Here is an 18,128-nt window from a genome sequence, read left to right on the forward strand (position 1 = left end):
AGAAGAACAGATGTCAGGGGCCAGTAGCAACCTGATCTGGGCTTTAAAGGACTGCTCAAAATCTACAACCTAGCGCTACTCAAACGGAAGTAGTCTAAGGTTACTGGACGCCCAGTGGAAGACTTTATTCACTAGTTGCACCAAGCGCCATTACCTTGAGAAGAGCTGCACAGAAAGGCTTTAACATGGATTTGGGCAGGGTAGTGGTGGTGCAGTGGCGAAAGCTTCTTGCCAGAAATAAAGATGTTTGTTGCTTTATTGCTGGGTTCTTGTTGTCCATAACGCCCAGGACATCTTCGCTGATGTTCTGCAGTGTGGTCTGAAGTTTAAAAGAACACTTCTGGTTAAGCATGGAAGAATCACAGATATTGTAGAGATTTCTTTAGCATTGGGTACTCACAGTGAGAAATATGGCATCTATTGCTTCTTGTAGGGCTTGGACTACTTGAGGCTTCTTCTCCTTAAACTTCTCCAATATTGTTGGCACAACCTACAGAAAAGGTATCAGCAATAAGGAACAGACTGACTGATTGGATTCGATGACTGCAGAGGCCTCAAATAAACTGTTAAGCAACACCAGACAGATTCGTGCCAGCTGCAGAGACATCGGATCACTTACAGTTCCAGCATAGGTTCCAAACTTCTTCCTGAGACCACTCGCCAGACAAGCAAGGCATTTGGCAGCTAGGGCAACAAGCATTACATTTGTGTCCTTTCCAACAACCTGCAGAACAGAATAGTAATGAGTTCTTGGTTCTGAGAACAGATAACAGGAGACACGATATAATCAAACATGCTTACCTTCTTCAGCGCCCTCACGAGATCTCCATAGTCACCAGCTTCAAGTTTGGGATTCTTTACAAGAACCTCCACTGCTTCCAGAGCCTCCTTCCTCTCCTGCCACTTTTTCGCCTCCTGTAAATTCAGCCATAGTCACGGTGATTAGAACTCAGCACCAGTTAGGTGCAAAACGCAAGAGAAGGCAGACGAGCGACTATTACGGCACACAGCCTTTACCATGTATAATTATATTCAGAGTTTAAGAAGTTAAGGGGGTTGAAATCACTTACAATTTTATCATAGAAATCTTTTGGTAACTTGGAGAGGATCTCTACGGCTTCTAGCAGCTCATAAGCGTCTACTTGGGGCACGGCTTCCTCTTCACCCTCATCACCTGTAAAAAGGAGTGGATGCTGTTGGACCGATATCGTCATTTCTTGACATCACACCTCTAATAAGGACAGAAAATAAGATAGAGAACCCCAGGCGTCTCCGGTACACACCTTCCGCATCACCGGATGCCTGCTGCTGCTCAAACTTTGCCTTAAGATCTTGCTGCGAGCGTAGAAATCGGGTCTGTTTGGCAGCCCCCTGCGGAAGCTTCACCCACTCCTCCTCTAGTTCTTTAAGCTGAAAAATTAAAGGTTGTGGTTTGATCTCAGGTACATTTAAGTTTAAAAATTACTTTCCTTAGCAATAGCCTTAGAGAAACTTGTTTTAAAGTTAACTTCTTTAGTTACATATTGTATGTCTTACGGCTTTGTAAATAAATCCTGTCCCATACTGCAGTTGTCTGTTATATTATCCCCAGTCATATATAAGAATCTAGATTAATAAAAAAAAATGTGTTATATTCCTCACCTGCACGGGATTGATGTTCTGCAAGGGAGGTCTGAGTGCATCTCGAATCCAGCGGTAGATTTCCACTGCCAGGAGTTTGGCTTCATCTCTAACCGCCTTCTCGCGAGACTCGAAGAGCTTTGGCAACACTTTAATGATTGGCTTCAGCGACATTATTTTGGACCCAAACTCACTGTAAATTAAAGCGGGTACTCGAGTCATTACACAAAGGGTTCAGAGAAGGTCTTCGGACAAGGGCAGGTCACAAACTCACCTCAAAGCTTTCCTCAGCGTCTCTACTGAGGCCACCACAATCTTCGGGTTCTTATTATCAAGACCCTTTAAGAGTTCTTCTTGTACAGCTTCTGCTTTCTCTATCTCTATGTACGTCATGCAGATATCCGACCCAAGTTCTTTAGCTCTGGCTTTAGGTTGGTTAAACACTTTGTTTACGACACCAGACACAACCTCTCCAGTGGTTCTACAGAGAAGAAAGTCCATGGAAGAGCATTAGAAAGAGAAAAAAAAACAAGAGTCTACAAATGATGCCCTTATGTACTCGATTGTAAATGTTGGCACGCAACAGGGCAACAATATGCCACCCCACAACATAAGGAGATAATGACGCTGAAGTATTCTTTAGTCGTAAATTTCCAATTGAAGCATTGATCTGCTCGAGTAGGACTGTCCTCCGTGGGAGTTTTAATGGCAACTTGTTTGTAAGATGACACTCATCACATTGTGATCTTATCAGCATCATTTAACCAGAAAGATGTGAGCTACAGAAGACAACTCCGTTACGCATCCACATTTTATAGACTGAAGCCAACTTACTTTCCAGCAACATGTGCATTTTCTACAAACACCAGAGCGGCTTCCAGACCCTTCAACTGGGCAACGGCGTTGGATTCCGTCACAAACTTCTTGATCAGACCCAGATATTTGGACCATTCTGGGCTCTTCTCGTCTAGCTTCTGGAAAAGCTTCACAGCTTCTTCGTATCCATTTAACCTGGCTTTCCATACCTAGAATTCAAGAGTGCATGTGAAAACCGGGCTCGCCGTGCAGATACACTCGGCTGTCCATATAACCGAGCAAGGGCCATACCTTATGTTCACATTTCTGGTCAATAGGAAGCTTCATCCATTCGCTATCATCCCCCATGGCGACGTCCCTACGAGTTTCTGTACTAAGGTGATCTGCTAAGAAGTACAAAAAAAAAGATATACATTTACACCAGGGATTAAATATTTGCTTAACACATGCCAAGCCCCAAGTTATAGATGTTGTGGCCTTTCAATAAAGGCTTTAACTTCCTGGTAGTGAAGGGGTTAAGAGGCTACTGCCCAATCCTCAAAGTAGGCCTTAAACCCAGAGCAGTATAAGCATTACACACACGAGGAGGTTGACACACCGCACAATCCCAAGGGGTATAATTATTGAGACAGGAGCTCTTCAAGAACCGTTGTCCCCGCGGGCCATGACGCTCGTCGGGGGACCCCTGCGACAAACAGCCGCGCGATGTAAAGCTAGAAGACACGTCTAGAGCCGCAACAGACATCGCCGCTGGAGAACGCCGGCTCAACAGCGTAATTCTTGCACAGAATGGGGATAATTTTAGCCGCACTCCCCCCCCCCTCGCAGTTAAATGTTAGTTTGTCAGTGTCCAAAAGCTAGCAATCATGTTTACCGAGTCACAAAGTAACCGAGTGCGTAATCACAAAGGCTTTTGTTTGCATTTACAAACATAACAAGACAATGAAACCAGTCATCCATCCATCATACCGAGCAGTAAAACTCCCAACGGCGGAGCCGATATAAAAAAAAAACAAAAAAAAAAAAACACAACTTGCATTTTCTAGATTATAGGATGACCCCCCCTACATTTCATTCATTTAGGAAAGAAAGCCTGAATATAAGACTACCCTATAAGAAAAGTAGTTTTATTAGTAAATATTAATGTAAACTATTTTTTCCATATTTAATAAGAACTACGGCTTGCTACTCTTCCCCCAGAAATGCCTTATACCCCCCCTATATGTCATTCTGCCTCCTTTTATTACTTTTAACCCCCTATATGCCTCTTGACCCCTTACTTGCCACTCTGCCCACCAGATATGCCTTATACACCTATATGCCCCACAGATACACCCTTTAACCCCCCTATATGCCATGGACTATGGGTCCGCTCACAGCAGAGAGGGCATGTGCCACGCAGACCCCTGGGGTTCCAGGGGGGAGCTAATGGTTCTAAACAAATATTACATAAGACTTTGCAGTCACTTTTATGCACCAGACAACCTGTCTTGGGGACAAAAGGAACAAAACCGTGAAGTTCGAGCGCCATGGAAACCTCGAAGTCTCGTTTTTAGCACTAAGCTCAAGACTTTGTGAAGCCATTAAAGAGACTCATTGTTTTATTTAGCGTTGTTAGCACAGCATTCAGTGTTTGCTTTACTGTCAGGACAGAGACTTGAGGAAGAGCGTTCGTGGGAAGAGACCGCAGACCCTTTCCTCTCTCCGAATAAGCTTGGGCACTCAACGCAAGAACTTTAACTCAACGGTTTGATTCACTGACACAAGCAAACAGCAATTCGGCCCCGATTACCCCTTCCACCAGACCAATGAGTTTCTCAGACATTATCCCAACCGCTTCCAGACATTTGCAATCTGTTCTCGTGGCCCAAAGCTCTCCCCTAGCCACGGTTTGGGATTAAACGAGCCACGACACATTCACGCCCGGAGTGTCACATCATAGAGCTGTAACACCCCCCCCCCGACATAAACACTTCCTAAAAGCCATGAAACGTACTATTCATGGATACGAGACCCTGTTTCTAAACATACAGATGCAGTTTATAGCAGAAACCAGATCAGCGCATCAGAGATCTGCAACGGCTGTTACTTTCCATGGCGACAATGCGATTCTGCAAGTTCAACATGTTTACAGAGCATGTTCTGGCAGCCCCCCCCCCCAAAACAACAACACATGACAGCACCAATCCAAGACACCCGTATTTAATGTTGGCAAAAAATTATATTTATTTGCACAAGGTAGAATATATACAGGGTATAATATATATATATTAAAAATAAAATCAGACACGTCAACAACTTTTACAAGCTGCACCCGGGAAGACCTGTTCTGCAGAAGTCTGAACACTCACAGCTAATCACGCACTAATCGACATCCAAACACGCAGAAAGCAGCCATAGTTACCGGACTAGTCCTGCGCTGTTTACTTCTCTAAAGGATCGGTCACTGAGCTAAACATAAAGTGTTAACCGCATTTATATTCTCACCAGGGGTTATGGTTTATAAGCATAGATCCCACCCAGCTGGACACTCGCACCATCATAGTGTTATGGGCTCGTCTGACAGACAGCGGAGATGCACAACCTGCACTGACACCGGAGCGGATTTCATTGCGATCGACATATGGACCATTACATCAGCAACCAACAAAGTCACGTGAAAATATAAATAGATTAAGTATTTTTCCCTCCTGCTCCAGGAAGCCATCAGAGACTCGAGACACGTGAATCTGAATCGCATGCAGCAGGAGCTGCAGACGGCGGCGAGCGAGGAAGCCTTTTAAATACCCCCATTAGTGTAATGTGTTTTACATTGGCGTGTTCGCACTCCATGATGCACGCTGGGACGCGGGTCAGAGGTCACGGGATAGCCAGCTGAGGATCTTTGTTCACCAAGATGCTACCAGTCTGCACTCCCAGGTAAGCCATTCTTGCAGCTTAACTCTTTGGCTGCCGAATGGCAGATCACTGCTGCCACCGTTTAGGTTTTGAGCTGAGCCGTGCAGATAGAAGACAGAATGCACATGCTGTATCTAACCAAGCCTCTGGAACCATAGAATGCTTTTTACCGACACCGGGGGCCCTTCAGGAGTCAGACGGAAATTCGCAGGCCGTCACAAGAATATAACCAACCAGATCGGACTTAGAGAAGTCTAATCACGTGCAAACGGAAGGGCGACATAGCCAGGAATCGGTGCCGAGGCCTATTCTAAGCCATAAGATGTGCAGGACAGTAACCGTGCGCACACCTGTTCTGGTCAGAAGGCCCATCTAACGGGGTACGTGCAGCAGGAGGGGAGAGCTCGGCTTCCCGGGCAGAGGATCCCCCTTGCCTTCAGACAGGCTTACCTGTAAAGCAGGGCTTCTGCGCCCGGCTAATCACCCCCTCTCAGGCCGTCTGACACAAAGGGCTCGGGCGCATCCTCCCGCAGCTCGCAAAGCCAGAATATGAGCGGCGCAGCCAATGATGTCACGTTCAAGACCGTGACACCGCCCCTTCCGCCGCCAGCAGCCTATCCACGAAGCACGACATTAATACAGCTCTCAGGAGGCTGCCTTCGCTACCACCCAGTGAGACAGCAGCCCCGCCCACACTGGGGTCACACCCACTGGCAGCACTTCATGTATTTCAAAACACAGACAGTCAGGGCTCACCCACACCGTACCCCGATAGCCATCATGGAGGGGTGCAGTCACGTGACCTGGTATGATGGCTGCAAGTGCACTGCCTGAAATACACAGCCAATCACAGACTGAGCATGAAAGGCATCAATACCCCCCCCCAAACAGCCATACATTTATAGGGCAGCATAAAGAGAGCCAGCAGTGAAGGTTCAGGCATCAGGGCTGCAGGGTGTGGAGATCTGCCCAGCGCCACCAGGCGATTCTGGGCATTTCAGAGAGAGACATGCCACCCCCCCCCCCCCATCAGCATCACAAGCCGATAACCATTTGTGTGCCAGGAGTTTAACATCAAGTACATCACAGTAATGAACACAAGGCGTGACATAACAGGGTGCTAATAGAGGCAGCGCACCCCCATCATTCAGTACACAGATTAGAGAAGGCCTGGCACAGATCACCGGGCAAACCTGGAGATTAGCAGAACAACATGAGGAAAATGTCCCCTAATATGGGCTGTCATGGTTGGTGCTGCTTTATAACATTATATAAAATATATATTAAAGAAGCCGTATAAGACACCCAATTCTGGAGCAACACCAAAGCTGTCATTCTCAACAACCACTGCAGGTAAGTGACCCTAATAGAAGGCTGCCGCTGGGGTCCGGCAAATGCAGCCACGCTGCCCCTGTAACTCATTATAAACGATTGTATTAGTGTGGTGCGCTCGGTGTACACGTTCTGTAGTGTTGAGGGGGAGAGGGCCACAATCCTGCTTTGTGTGGCAAACAGTACAGCCACACCATGCATATCCCAAGGGCCAGGCATTGGCATTATGGGTGTAGTAGGGAGGGTGCCAGGCAGCCACAGTATACATGAAAGCGCTTTGTCTGCTGCAGAGTTGTGCGGAACGCGGTGGTGCGAATATACCCCAACGCAGCACACATCAAACCGCGTATAACGCACGCATTTCACAGCCTGTGCGGTCATCCACCTGACAATCACAGCCAGACACAACCTGTAAGAACAGCAAGTCCCTTCCCAACCTAACACAACCCCAGAAGACAATTCTTCATGACGGGGGGGGGGTGTACCCCAGGACCATACAATTCTGCACGGACAGGGGGAGGGCACCCCAGGACATTCCTTCCAACGCGCATCTTTCCTGTAAAGCACAAGGGTCCTTTTCATCCCGGCTTCACAACAACCTAAACAAATTATAAATATTGGGTATTCCTGTGATTATTGCACCCTTCAATATAATAAGTGTTTAGGGATAAGGCGCAGTTCTGTTGTAAAGTACTAACTCTATGGAGCAGTTGGGAACATTCTGGTTGCTATGGCAACTGCATCACTATTTCCCCCACAATTGTTACGCTACCTCTTCATCACCATTATGTTTAGTGTTTCATCCATTTACATAATAAAATTACAGCTCAAACAGGAAGCCGGCTTAAATTTATAGCTATAAACCCAGGTAAGCACAGGGTGCCCCCCAGACAGCATGTACCCCACACACCCCAGGACTATACCCCAAAAACAATCAGCTTATGATCCACTCAATACTGCTGTCACCTCCTTAAGTCCTTTCTTGCCTTCCAGCCTGCATCATTCACTACCTTGACACCTCTAGGACCATCACCTACAGGGCCCCCTATGACAGCCATTCACCGGCCAGCCTACAGGCCCATCAACTCTGACAGTCGTACGTCTACGTCACCCGACAGCCCCTTTCAACTCCCAAATGCCCTGTAATACCCCTCCACCGGGCTCACCGCGCTAGAGCTCCCCAAGAAGGTCACAGCAGCCTCATAGCTCTAGAACCCTGCAAGAAGACACAGTCTCCTCACCTATATGGTCCATAAGACCGCCATACAACCCCTCCACACACCTCTACGGCCTATGTGTCAGCAAACACCCCTACGCAGTCCATATAACAAGCACAACACCTCTACGGCCTATGTGACAGCCACACACCCCCAACTATATTCTCCTTACAATCCGCCTGCCAACACCTATACGGTCCGTATGACAGGCATCCGTCTGACCGCACGCACGTATAGAAGTCCCCCTGACAGCCATACCGCCCCCTGACATGTCTAAGACTCCCTATACCCCAGTATCCCGTACGGTATACGTACATGCCCTTGGCCTGAAGCTGCGCGTCCCTCGCGGGATTCACTGTACTGTACCCCGGTGATCCGGGATCGCCTGTCTGCTGCCGTTTGAACTCGCTCACCGCGCAGTATTCTTAAATCCGATTGGTTATCGGAGCGGGCGCAGCAGAGAGCGCTTTAATTGGACCATTTGAACACGATGGGCGTGCTCTGTTTTAAGGCCGTCTCCCGCTGCAGCGCTGTCTGGGTATCCGATGAGCTAACAGGCCCGTGTGGTATTCTCCATCCAAGAAGTTTGTAATATGAAGAAGAGACCTCTAAGGTCTTAAAAGCTTATGTTACTCTGCTGTATGAACATTATTGCACTAAAAAAGGACCAATACTGAAATATCTATTTTCCCATCACACTAATTTATACTTTGAGTGTCTGTTACTGAATTAAAGATGATAAAACAACATGAATATCATGAATAGTTTTGTAGAATAGTTTTGTAGCTGAACCCCCAGCTCGGCACCATCCAATAACAAAGGAACTGTGCAGGGCAAGCATTACGTTCTATTTTCCTTTAGTATATTGGTCCTCATCAGCATCTGTAGGGAGCACAAAACGGGCGCATAAATTGCAGGAGAGCCTTAGTTGGGCCCCAGTTACAAATGGGTTAATTTATAAATACATAAAATGATGGAAGTTTTAACCCATAATGCGATAGAGCTACTGAAGCACAGGGGGTGAGTAAAAGGCGGGTGAAACTGAGGCGAGACGTAATTTGACAGTGAATTAATTTAGGATAATACGTTTTTTTTCTCATTTAACCCATTCAATACTTTACAGCTCTCTTGCCACCCCCCCCCCCTCACATTGACTTCAATGAGACTGCAACAAGAAAAATAGGACAAGGGAGAGGACGTTGCACTGTAGCCTTGGAGCTGAAGCTTCTTCTAAAGGTAAGCCAATGGGTTTTTGTATCTATGGTGACGTGTCATATAACTAAAGGGGTCAAACATTGTATGCTGGTGTAATAATCTTTAATATAGTAAGCAGAGCATATATTATTTTCGGGACGTACTAAACAGCATATTGGGGATGATGGGATGATTGGCTGCAATACTCAGCACTATCAATAGGTGTCAGTATACTTTTTACACTCATGGTAAATCAAAGTATGTTCTTTTTGTTAGTTCTTGATACTAAGTTGCAACAAATACATTGCAAAAAGAAGCTGCAAATGTTTAACTGTCTACTTGCTGAAATATATACAGTTTTATAACGGAATCATGGTAAATTCTATAGAAATAATAGAAACATTTTAAGTAATCAACATATTGATATAATATGGTACATGTATGTGCAAACACCATATTTTACCTGTTTTGATTGGCACAATATGGGAATATATATTATTATTATTTTTATATGGGGATTATGGGTGGAATATTATAGTTACACATGCCAAGGAACGCATTTGACCCATTTCTGATAAGAATATGAGAATATTATTATTTTTACATGGGGATTATGGGTGGAATATCATGGTTACAGATGCCAAGGAACAAATTTGACCTGTTTCGGATAAGAATATGGGTATACTCATTTTTTTACATGGGGATTATGGGTGGAATTTTATAGTTACACATGCTAAGGAACATATCTGACCCATTTCTGATAAGAATATGGGTATAATTATTTTTTTACATGGGGAATATGGGTGGAATATTATAGTTACAGATGCTAAGGAACATATTTGACCCATTTTTGATAAGAATATGGGAGTATTATTATTTTTATATGGGGATTATGGATGGAATATTATAGTTACACATGCTAAGGAACATATCTGACCCATTTCTGATAAGAATATGGGTATAATTATTTTTACATGGGGAATATGGGTGGAATATTATAGTTACACATGCTAAGGAACACATTTGACCCATTTCTGATAAGAATATGGGAGTATTATTATTTTTACATGGGGATTATGGGTTGAATATCATGGTTACAGATGCCAAGGAACAAATTTGACCTTTTTCTGACAGGAAATTTTTACATGGGGATTATGGGTGGAATATTATAGTTACACATGCTAAAGAACACATTTGACCTGTTTTTTATAAGAATATGGCTATAAATATTTTTACATGGGGATTATGGGTGGAATATTATAGTTACACATGCTAAGGAACATATTTCACCCATTTCTGATAAGAATATGGGTATACTAATTTTTTTACATGGGGATTATGGGTGGAATATTAGAGTTTCACATGCCAAGGAACGCATTTGACACATTTCTGTTAAGAATATGGGAATATTATTATTTTTACATGGGGATTATGGGTTGAATATCATGGTTACAGATGCTAAGGAACAAATTTGACCTGTTTCGGATAAGAATATGGGTATACTCATTTTTTTACATGGGGATTATGGGTGGAACATTATATTTACACATGCTAAGGAACACATTTGACCTGTTTTTGATCAGAATATGGCTATAAATATTTTTTTACATGGGGATTATGGGTGGAATATTATAGTTACACATGCTAAGGAACATATTTGACCCATTTTTATAAGAATATGGGAATATTATTATTTTTATATGGGGATTATGGGTTGAATATCATGGTTACAGATGCAAAGGAACAAATTTGACCTTTTTCTGACAGGAATATGGGAGTATTATTATTTTTACATGGGGATTATGGGTGGAATATTATAGTTACACATCCTAAGGAACATATTTGACCCGTTTCGGATAAGAATATGGGTATACTCATTTTTTTACATGGGGATTATGGGTGGAATATTAGAGTTTCACATGCCAAGGAACACATTTGACCCATTTCTGATAAGAATATGGGAATATTATTATTTTTACATGGGGATTATGGGTTGAATATCATGGTTACAGATGTCAAGGAACAAATTTGACCTTTTTCTGACAGGAATATGGGAGTAATATTATTTTTACATGGGGATTATGGGTGGAATAATATAGTTACACATGCTAAGGACCATATTTGACCTGTTTTTGATAAGAACATGGCTATAAATATTTTTTTACATGGGGATTATGGGTGGAATATCATGCTTACACATGCTAAGGACCATATTTGACCTGTTTTTGATAAGAACATGGCTATAAATATTTTTTTACATGGGGATTATGGGTGGAATATCATGCTTACACATGCTAAGGAACACATTTGACCCGTTTCTGATAAGAATATGGGTATAATATTTTTTTTACATGGGGAATATGGGTGGAATATTATAGTTACACATGCCAAGGAACAAATTCGACCTTTTTCCGATAGGAATATGGGAGTATTATTATTTTTGCATGGGGATTATGGGCGGAATATCATAGTTACACATGCTAACTAACACATTTGACCCATTTCTGATAAGAATATGAGTATAATATTTTTTTACATGGGGAATATGGGTGGAATATCATGGTTGCAGATGCCAAGGAACAAATTTGACCCATTTTTGATAAGAATATGGGCATTTTATTATTTTTATATGGGGATTATGGGTGGAATATTATAGTTACACATGCTAAGTAACATATTTGACCCATTTCTGATAAGAATATGAGTATAATATTTTTTTACATGGGGATTATGGGTGGAATATCATGGCTACACATACTAAGGAACATATTTGACATGTTTCTGATAATAATATGGGTATAATTATTTTTTTTTACATGGGGATTGTGGGTGGAATATTATAGTTACACATGCTAAGGAACACATTTGACCTTTTTCTAAAAGAATATGGCTATAAATATTTTTATAAACTTAACTGGTAACCGAGCTATAAAAGTGTCTCTGTTTATGTATCTTTTTCAAGTCTCGAGCCTGGGCTTTACATATAAAAAGCCTAGTAAAGCTACATGACTCCCAAGTTTACTGAATCCGATGTTTGAGGCTGCGCATGTTCCGGAAGGTTGAGACAGACCCTCTTTTCTTTAAAAAGGAACTTTTTAGTTTCTTTCGTATTCTGAACATGGAATTGTACGAATAATCCTCTGCTGTATAGCACTTGGCAGAACCATTTACTATGTCTTTTAAACATCCTCTTATGCTTGCAGCCTAAAATCATATTCTTTTATACCTGGGGAGCCAAGAACACGAAAATATAGCAGTTACAGAGAACTGTGTTCCGTGACCCATAGGACTCTGAATGCTTTATTGAACTTCTGAAATCTATGTTTAAGTATAAATAAGATTGCCACGTTTTATTTAAATTAAACATTCTTCTTTAATCTGCTAATTCTTGATCTCTAAATTGCAAGGGATGCCACCATCTACAATTATCCATTGCTAAATCCCCATGATCAATGTAGTCGGCCAAGCACGCATGTCTCACCACTCAATGACTATTTACCAAGAGTGTAAGCTGTATATTGTTCAGCTAAAGGGACTGAAACGAAATACACTGTACACTGTACCTAGGGATGGAAGACCCCCTGCTGCAAAACAATGGCCAGATAGGCGCTGCTAAAGACTATAAGCGACTCTGCAGCAGAAAAGTCACATAAATCAAAGTGTCCAACTCGCATCCCTCAAACTATACGTCACATGCACCAACTCGACTATAACGACGATATAAAGAGATTCATTTGGGGGAAAAAACAGATCCCATAGAGCTGGGGCTAAATCCGCATGGAGTCCCATTATTGGAGATAGAAATATTCTGAATGAAGAATGCGCGCGTAATATGATGGCGGCTGCCGGGATCACACAGCATGGAAGCTCTTGGAAGAGCTAATAGCGCTTAAAAAAGCTTCCATGCTGTGTGACCCCGGCACAGACTCTGGATCTAGAAGCCCCAGTAAAGTTACTGCTGGTTTCTTCTCAAGGTTCTAGTGCTTTTCCACTTATTGATCCAGAGAGAAATCAGAGGCTGTTTTGGAGTAAGGAAGGAATTTTTACCCTTTTTGAGGCACAATTGGAAATCCCTTCATTGTGGGCTTTTTGCTTTTTATGGATCACTATGTTAATTATGTTACAGATGGGGGTGGGCTCTATGCACGCGTGCGGAACCCGGGGGCTGCGGAAACCAGAAAGCAAACATTTGAAGAACTAAATCAGTTAGTTTATTCAATGATCTAAAGAACCTTTTGAGAGGTTCCGACACGGGCGTGCATACATCTCGCACGTGGCAGATTAGGGGACGTCATCAAGGTGGGAGGGAGCTGACTCCATTGAAGTGGAATGGTCCTCTTTTTCGATAAATGTGGTGGAGGCCCACTCTTCAGAAGAGGACTTTTGGGGCACCATAAAGCGTCCATTATCCCAATATCCTCAGGTCCGGACCGTATCGAATCCATGTCCGGTGGAATGGAGTCTGGTGGTGGTCTCCAGTTGGCAGTCATGGACTGTGACCTGCTCCCTCCTCAACACCAGGCAATTCCTGGCAAACCATAGAGCGTCCTTTACACAGAACATGAGGCGCCAGACATCCTCAATGGCGCTCTCAGTGTGTGTTCCTAGAAAAAGTCTGTAAGTCTGTGAGTTCCAACTCCAGGGCTCTGAACAAAGCCTGTGCAAATGGGTTCTGCTAGAACAAGTGAAGGGCATTTTCCTCCTCCACAATGCACTATGGGCAGTGTCTATATCTGCACAGCCCCCTGGCATGCATAAATGTCCTTAGGGGGAGGCCTCCCTGAATGGCCATCCAATGTCTTTATGCCACTTGGTCAGCCTGCTTGATGCCACATTTGCCCAAACAATCGTGGCTGTGGCAGCAGGAAGCCCTGGGTTGTTCTCGATAGTGTCTTTGGGTCTGATGAGTTTGTGGATCACACGAGGTGACCACAGGTCTGGCTTAACTCCCTCCAGTTGGTGCTCCCTTACACATTTACCCACGTCCGAGTAGAACCAGGGCATAGTCCAATCATAAGGGATGGAGCCGCCCCACTTTTCCCACTTGAGCTGCCTTTCACAGGGGCAGTAGGAAGAAGCGAGACATGGAGCTTCCAGCAGAGCCTTTCACTACTTCTCCGAGAGTCTTGCGCAAGCAATTGCACACATAGAAAGTCCTCAGCACGGTGGGGATGTCAGGCACTCCTTTGCGTCCCCTGCGAAGTTCCATGTACATCACTGCGCGCTTTACTGTGTCCATTTTGGAGCCACAGATCAAGTGGAAAACTGCTTTGTTGATGGCTCGGTGTATGGTGACCAGCAAGGGCCAGGCCTGAGCCACATACTGCAGAACGGGAAGAATCTTGTTGTGCAGCATCAGCACTTTTCCTTCGATGAAATGGTCTTTGAGGCTCCAAAATCAATTTCTGCTTTAGTTTAGCGAGTCTCTCCTTCCAGCTCTTCAGTGCTGCGCCGTCTCTGCCGAGTACAGAGTGGTAGCACAGACACTTTCTCCCAAGACAGTCCTTGAGTTCCAACTCCAGGGCCCTGAACAAAGCCTGTGCAAACGGGTATTTTCCTCCTCCTTAATGCACTGTAGGCAGTGTCCTATATCTGCACAGCCCCCTGGCATGCATAAATGTCCTTAGGGGGAGGCCTCCCTGAATGGCTATCCATGTCTTTATGCCACTTGGTCAGCCTGCTTGATGCCACATTTGCCCAAACAGTCGTGGCTGTAGCAGCAGGGAGCCCTTGGATGTTGTCGAAATTGTCTTAGAAACTATCATCAAGGTGCGTGGGAGCCGTCTCCATTGAGGTTGAAGAGTCCTCTTTATCAAAAAATGTGTCAGAGACCAACTCTTCAGAAGAGGACATTCGGGACATCGTAGCTGATGAAGGGTCCGTTGTCCAACTTTCCTCATTCTCGGTCTCGGTCTCAGTCCCAGTCTCGGTCTCAGTCCCAGTCTCGGTCTCGGTCTCAGTTCCGGAATATGATGAATCCATGTCCGGTGAAATGGAGAGTGATGGTGTGATGTCTCCAGTTGTTCTGGCTTCACCTTTCTCGCATTCATCGGGTCCTAGGCTGAAATAAAGAACATTTGGGATTTAATGGGATGATCACGGATGAAGCTAATGGTCCATGAGCAGAAACAAGCAACACACCAGGTAACATTGTAACAGCCAATAGTCGCCAGGGACATTCCGATCTTACCCAGCAGTATCACTAAGACATGTTGTTCTATCACCGTAACCACCAATTTATACAGGGATGTGATAAATGCCCCTTTATGGTGTAAAATAAGTTGTTTTTGGTAAATGCCCCCTTGCTACCCCAGCCAGGGCCTTATGGACTTATAACAATATTATTAAGTGGGAAACTTACTTTTTTTTAGCCTTAGACTTCCGGTATGTAGTATATAATCGAATGGCTACAATCACGTCCAGCAGGACTTTACAGATAAAGACAACCATCAAATATATCTCGGTATTTTCTGTCTGAGATTTCTCCCCATCAGAGCCCGTTCCACTTCCTCCTCCAACGATATGCAAGGGGCTCACAGCTAAAATCAGGATGCACAGGAGCTCAGAGATAGAGCCGTCGCGTCCCATTTTCACAAGTGATCTGCTTCACGCTGGTTGTCTCAGTTGTGAATTGTGAATGTGGCTATTGTGACATCATCGGCTTGATGTCACAGTAAGCAGCGTTTGGAACAGACAATCCTTTAGAATTCTTTGATGTCAGAGGTTTCCATGGTAACCACATTCCATGAGTGTATAGGTTTTTACATGAAACTCTTGATGGCCCTTAATATATACCATATATAAAGAGCAAAGCTTCACTAACTTATATTTATTAGAAGCATAAAAACCTGTTGGCAGATCGGCCCCATTCGGCCCATCTAGTCTGCCTGTTCCTCCAGCTGTAAAAAGTGAAACCTTAATTAGTCTTTGGTCTTGTCTTAGATTCAGGAGCTCTATGACTATCCTGCGCATGTTTAATGTACTCAGACTGATGACATTTTCTAATAAAAGACACAAAGATGTATGAATAATATTTAAGCAAATGGGAACATAAAGTAACTTTCTTTACTGATCATCTATTGATTTCCCTCTAAGACTTGTGATAATTTAGGAAACATCTCACAAATTAACAATTATATATGAGCCTGAAGGAACAGATCATTCAAATAGTAATTCTCTGCCGTTTTGGAACCCAAACTGTTGGCAAAAATGTGCAAATCTTTGCAATGACAGGTGCACCTTAACCCTATGAGTGCTGGGGGTCGGGGCACATTTCGGGAGGCTGAGTCACTTTCTGTAGTTTGCTTTAGTATTGTGTATATTCTAAAAGAAACATCATCTCATAAGTGGATAAACACACCCACGATTTATTAAATAGGTGACACCTATGTGGATAGACACATAGGTATATCTTTATATATATATATATATCTCTTGGCAGCAGGGTATAATATTACTATATATCGGCAGCAGGGTCTAATATTAAAGACTGAAAAATAACTGCCAGCGCAGCTGTTATTTTGAAATCATATTTCAATGAAAGTCTTTCCTTTAAAGAGATAAGTGCATATTATGAATGTCTAACGCGTATATATCTATATATATCTATATATATATATATAGTGTATATGTAGCGCTTTATAATTGCCCCCCTACTTTGGTCCCTGTCCCCCCATGTGCCCCCCCTCCCTACATATGAAAGCTGGAGACGCCACTGCGTCTTACATAAAACAAATGCGCTGGGGTTGGGGTCGTATGAACTTTTATTTTTAATGGAATCTGCCACATTTGTGCGTATCTCCTATAACGTATCCTCTGGCCAATCACTAGAAAGGGGCGTGACTAGCCTAGACAGAAGTGTGCGGACACCTTTTTAACTCGTCGGTAGCAAGGAGCGTGAGACAGCCAGGGACAGTCTTATATGAGACTGATGGGAGTTAGGCGTGTGAGACAGCCAGGGACAGTCTTACATGTGACTGATGGGAGTTAGGAGTCTGAGACAGCCAATGCGAGTCTTTTATGAGATTGAGGTTCATCCTTCTACCATATTGCATGTGTCGAGTGGCATAGTACACCAATTTTATATAAAACGCAAAAAAACGTATTTTTATTATTTTTCCTCAAATCGTTGAAACATTCACCGTGTTGCAAGTTTGGAAGAATTCTTCAGGAAAAGATGTGGGCGATATGATGTAGGAAACTCACAAGCAAATGGAAAGCGGCTTTGGAGTAGAAAGGATTGGCGATCATGTCGGTGAAGAATTCTCAGATGCTGAAGAACCTGGAGATTTCCTCCCTCGTGCAGAATTCTTAAACCGGAAACCAAAAATGATTTTCACCAAATCTCTGAATCCCCAGCAGCTCAGGAGAACTCCGTGATACCGTGTATCACCACGAGCCGATTTATTCTCGAGGAGCCAGTTTGGTGTCAAAATCTAACAAGAGAAGAGCCTTCACCCGTCGAAGCTACTCGATCTGCCAACGCTGCTGTAGTGCTGACTGACAGCTAGCAGGTCGCGCTGCTTCGGAGACCACGTTCTTCAGATCGGGTTAAACTGCAGAGAGCTACAGCGAATTCGACCGCATTACCATGAGCCGGCCTTCGCAGACTAGATGAATAGCTTAGACTCCAAAGGGTGATAAAGTAGTAATAGCAAACAGAACCTGATATAGTAGGAAATTCTGTATGTGGCAATTTAACTGAGCCTCTATTTTTTTCATAAACACAAAAAAATATTTGTGACAAAATTAGACAATTGAGTGCTTGCACGGTTGCCACCTTGTTGATAAGAGAATGGGAAGAAAGGTAACAGTAACTCAAATAACAACCACGGTATGCAGAAAACCATCTCTGAACGCACAACACGTAGAACCTTGAAGCAGATGGGCTACAGCAGCAGAAGACCCCACCGGGTGCCGCTCCTGTCAGCTAAGAACAGGAAACCGGGGCTACAATTCACACAGAATCACCAAAACTGTACAATGGAAGACTGGAAGAACGTTGTCTGGTCTGATGAGTCTCAATTCCAGTTGCAACATTCAGATGGCAGG

At 43.7% G+C, this 18,128-nt stretch overlaps 1 protein-coding gene across 5 annotated transcripts in view; it reads right to left on the minus strand.

Annotated features, from left to right (window-relative positions):
* Positions 1 to 8,307, minus strand: part of CKAP5 (cytoskeleton associated protein 5) — a 21,239-nt gene extending 12,932 nt beyond the window's left edge. For 2 of the 5 annotated variants that reach the window (XM_053448749.1, XM_053448745.1), the window contains exons 1-11: positions 8,199 to 8,298; positions 2,728 to 2,822; positions 2,455 to 2,645; positions 1,895 to 2,101; positions 1,642 to 1,813; positions 1,284 to 1,410; positions 1,071 to 1,174; positions 802 to 915; positions 620 to 724; positions 401 to 490; positions 155 to 319 (exon numbers count right to left, since the gene is read on the minus strand). In XM_053448749.1, the coding sequence (XP_053304724.1) occupies positions 155 to 319; positions 401 to 490; positions 620 to 724; positions 802 to 915; positions 1,071 to 1,174; positions 1,284 to 1,410; positions 1,642 to 1,813; positions 1,895 to 2,101; positions 2,455 to 2,645; positions 2,728 to 2,784 (1,332 nt within the window). In that variant the 5' untranslated portion in view covers positions 2,785 to 2,822; positions 8,199 to 8,298. Of the gene's footprint in view, positions 1 to 154; positions 320 to 400; positions 491 to 619; positions 725 to 801; positions 916 to 1,070; positions 1,175 to 1,283; positions 1,411 to 1,641; positions 1,814 to 1,894; positions 2,102 to 2,454; positions 2,646 to 2,727; positions 2,823 to 5,784; positions 5,868 to 8,198 lie in introns of those variants that run through there. The other 3 variants (XM_053448747.1, XM_053448748.1, XM_053448746.1) reach the window with 3 other exon arrangements.
* Positions 8,308 to 18,128: the final 9,821 nt, after the last annotated feature.

This window comes from Spea bombifrons, chromosome 10 (assembly GCF_027358695.1).
Source record: "Spea bombifrons isolate aSpeBom1 chromosome 10, aSpeBom1.2.pri, whole genome shotgun sequence".
Classification (NCBI taxonomy): Eukaryota; Metazoa; Chordata; class Amphibia; order Anura; family Pelobatidae; genus Spea; species Spea bombifrons.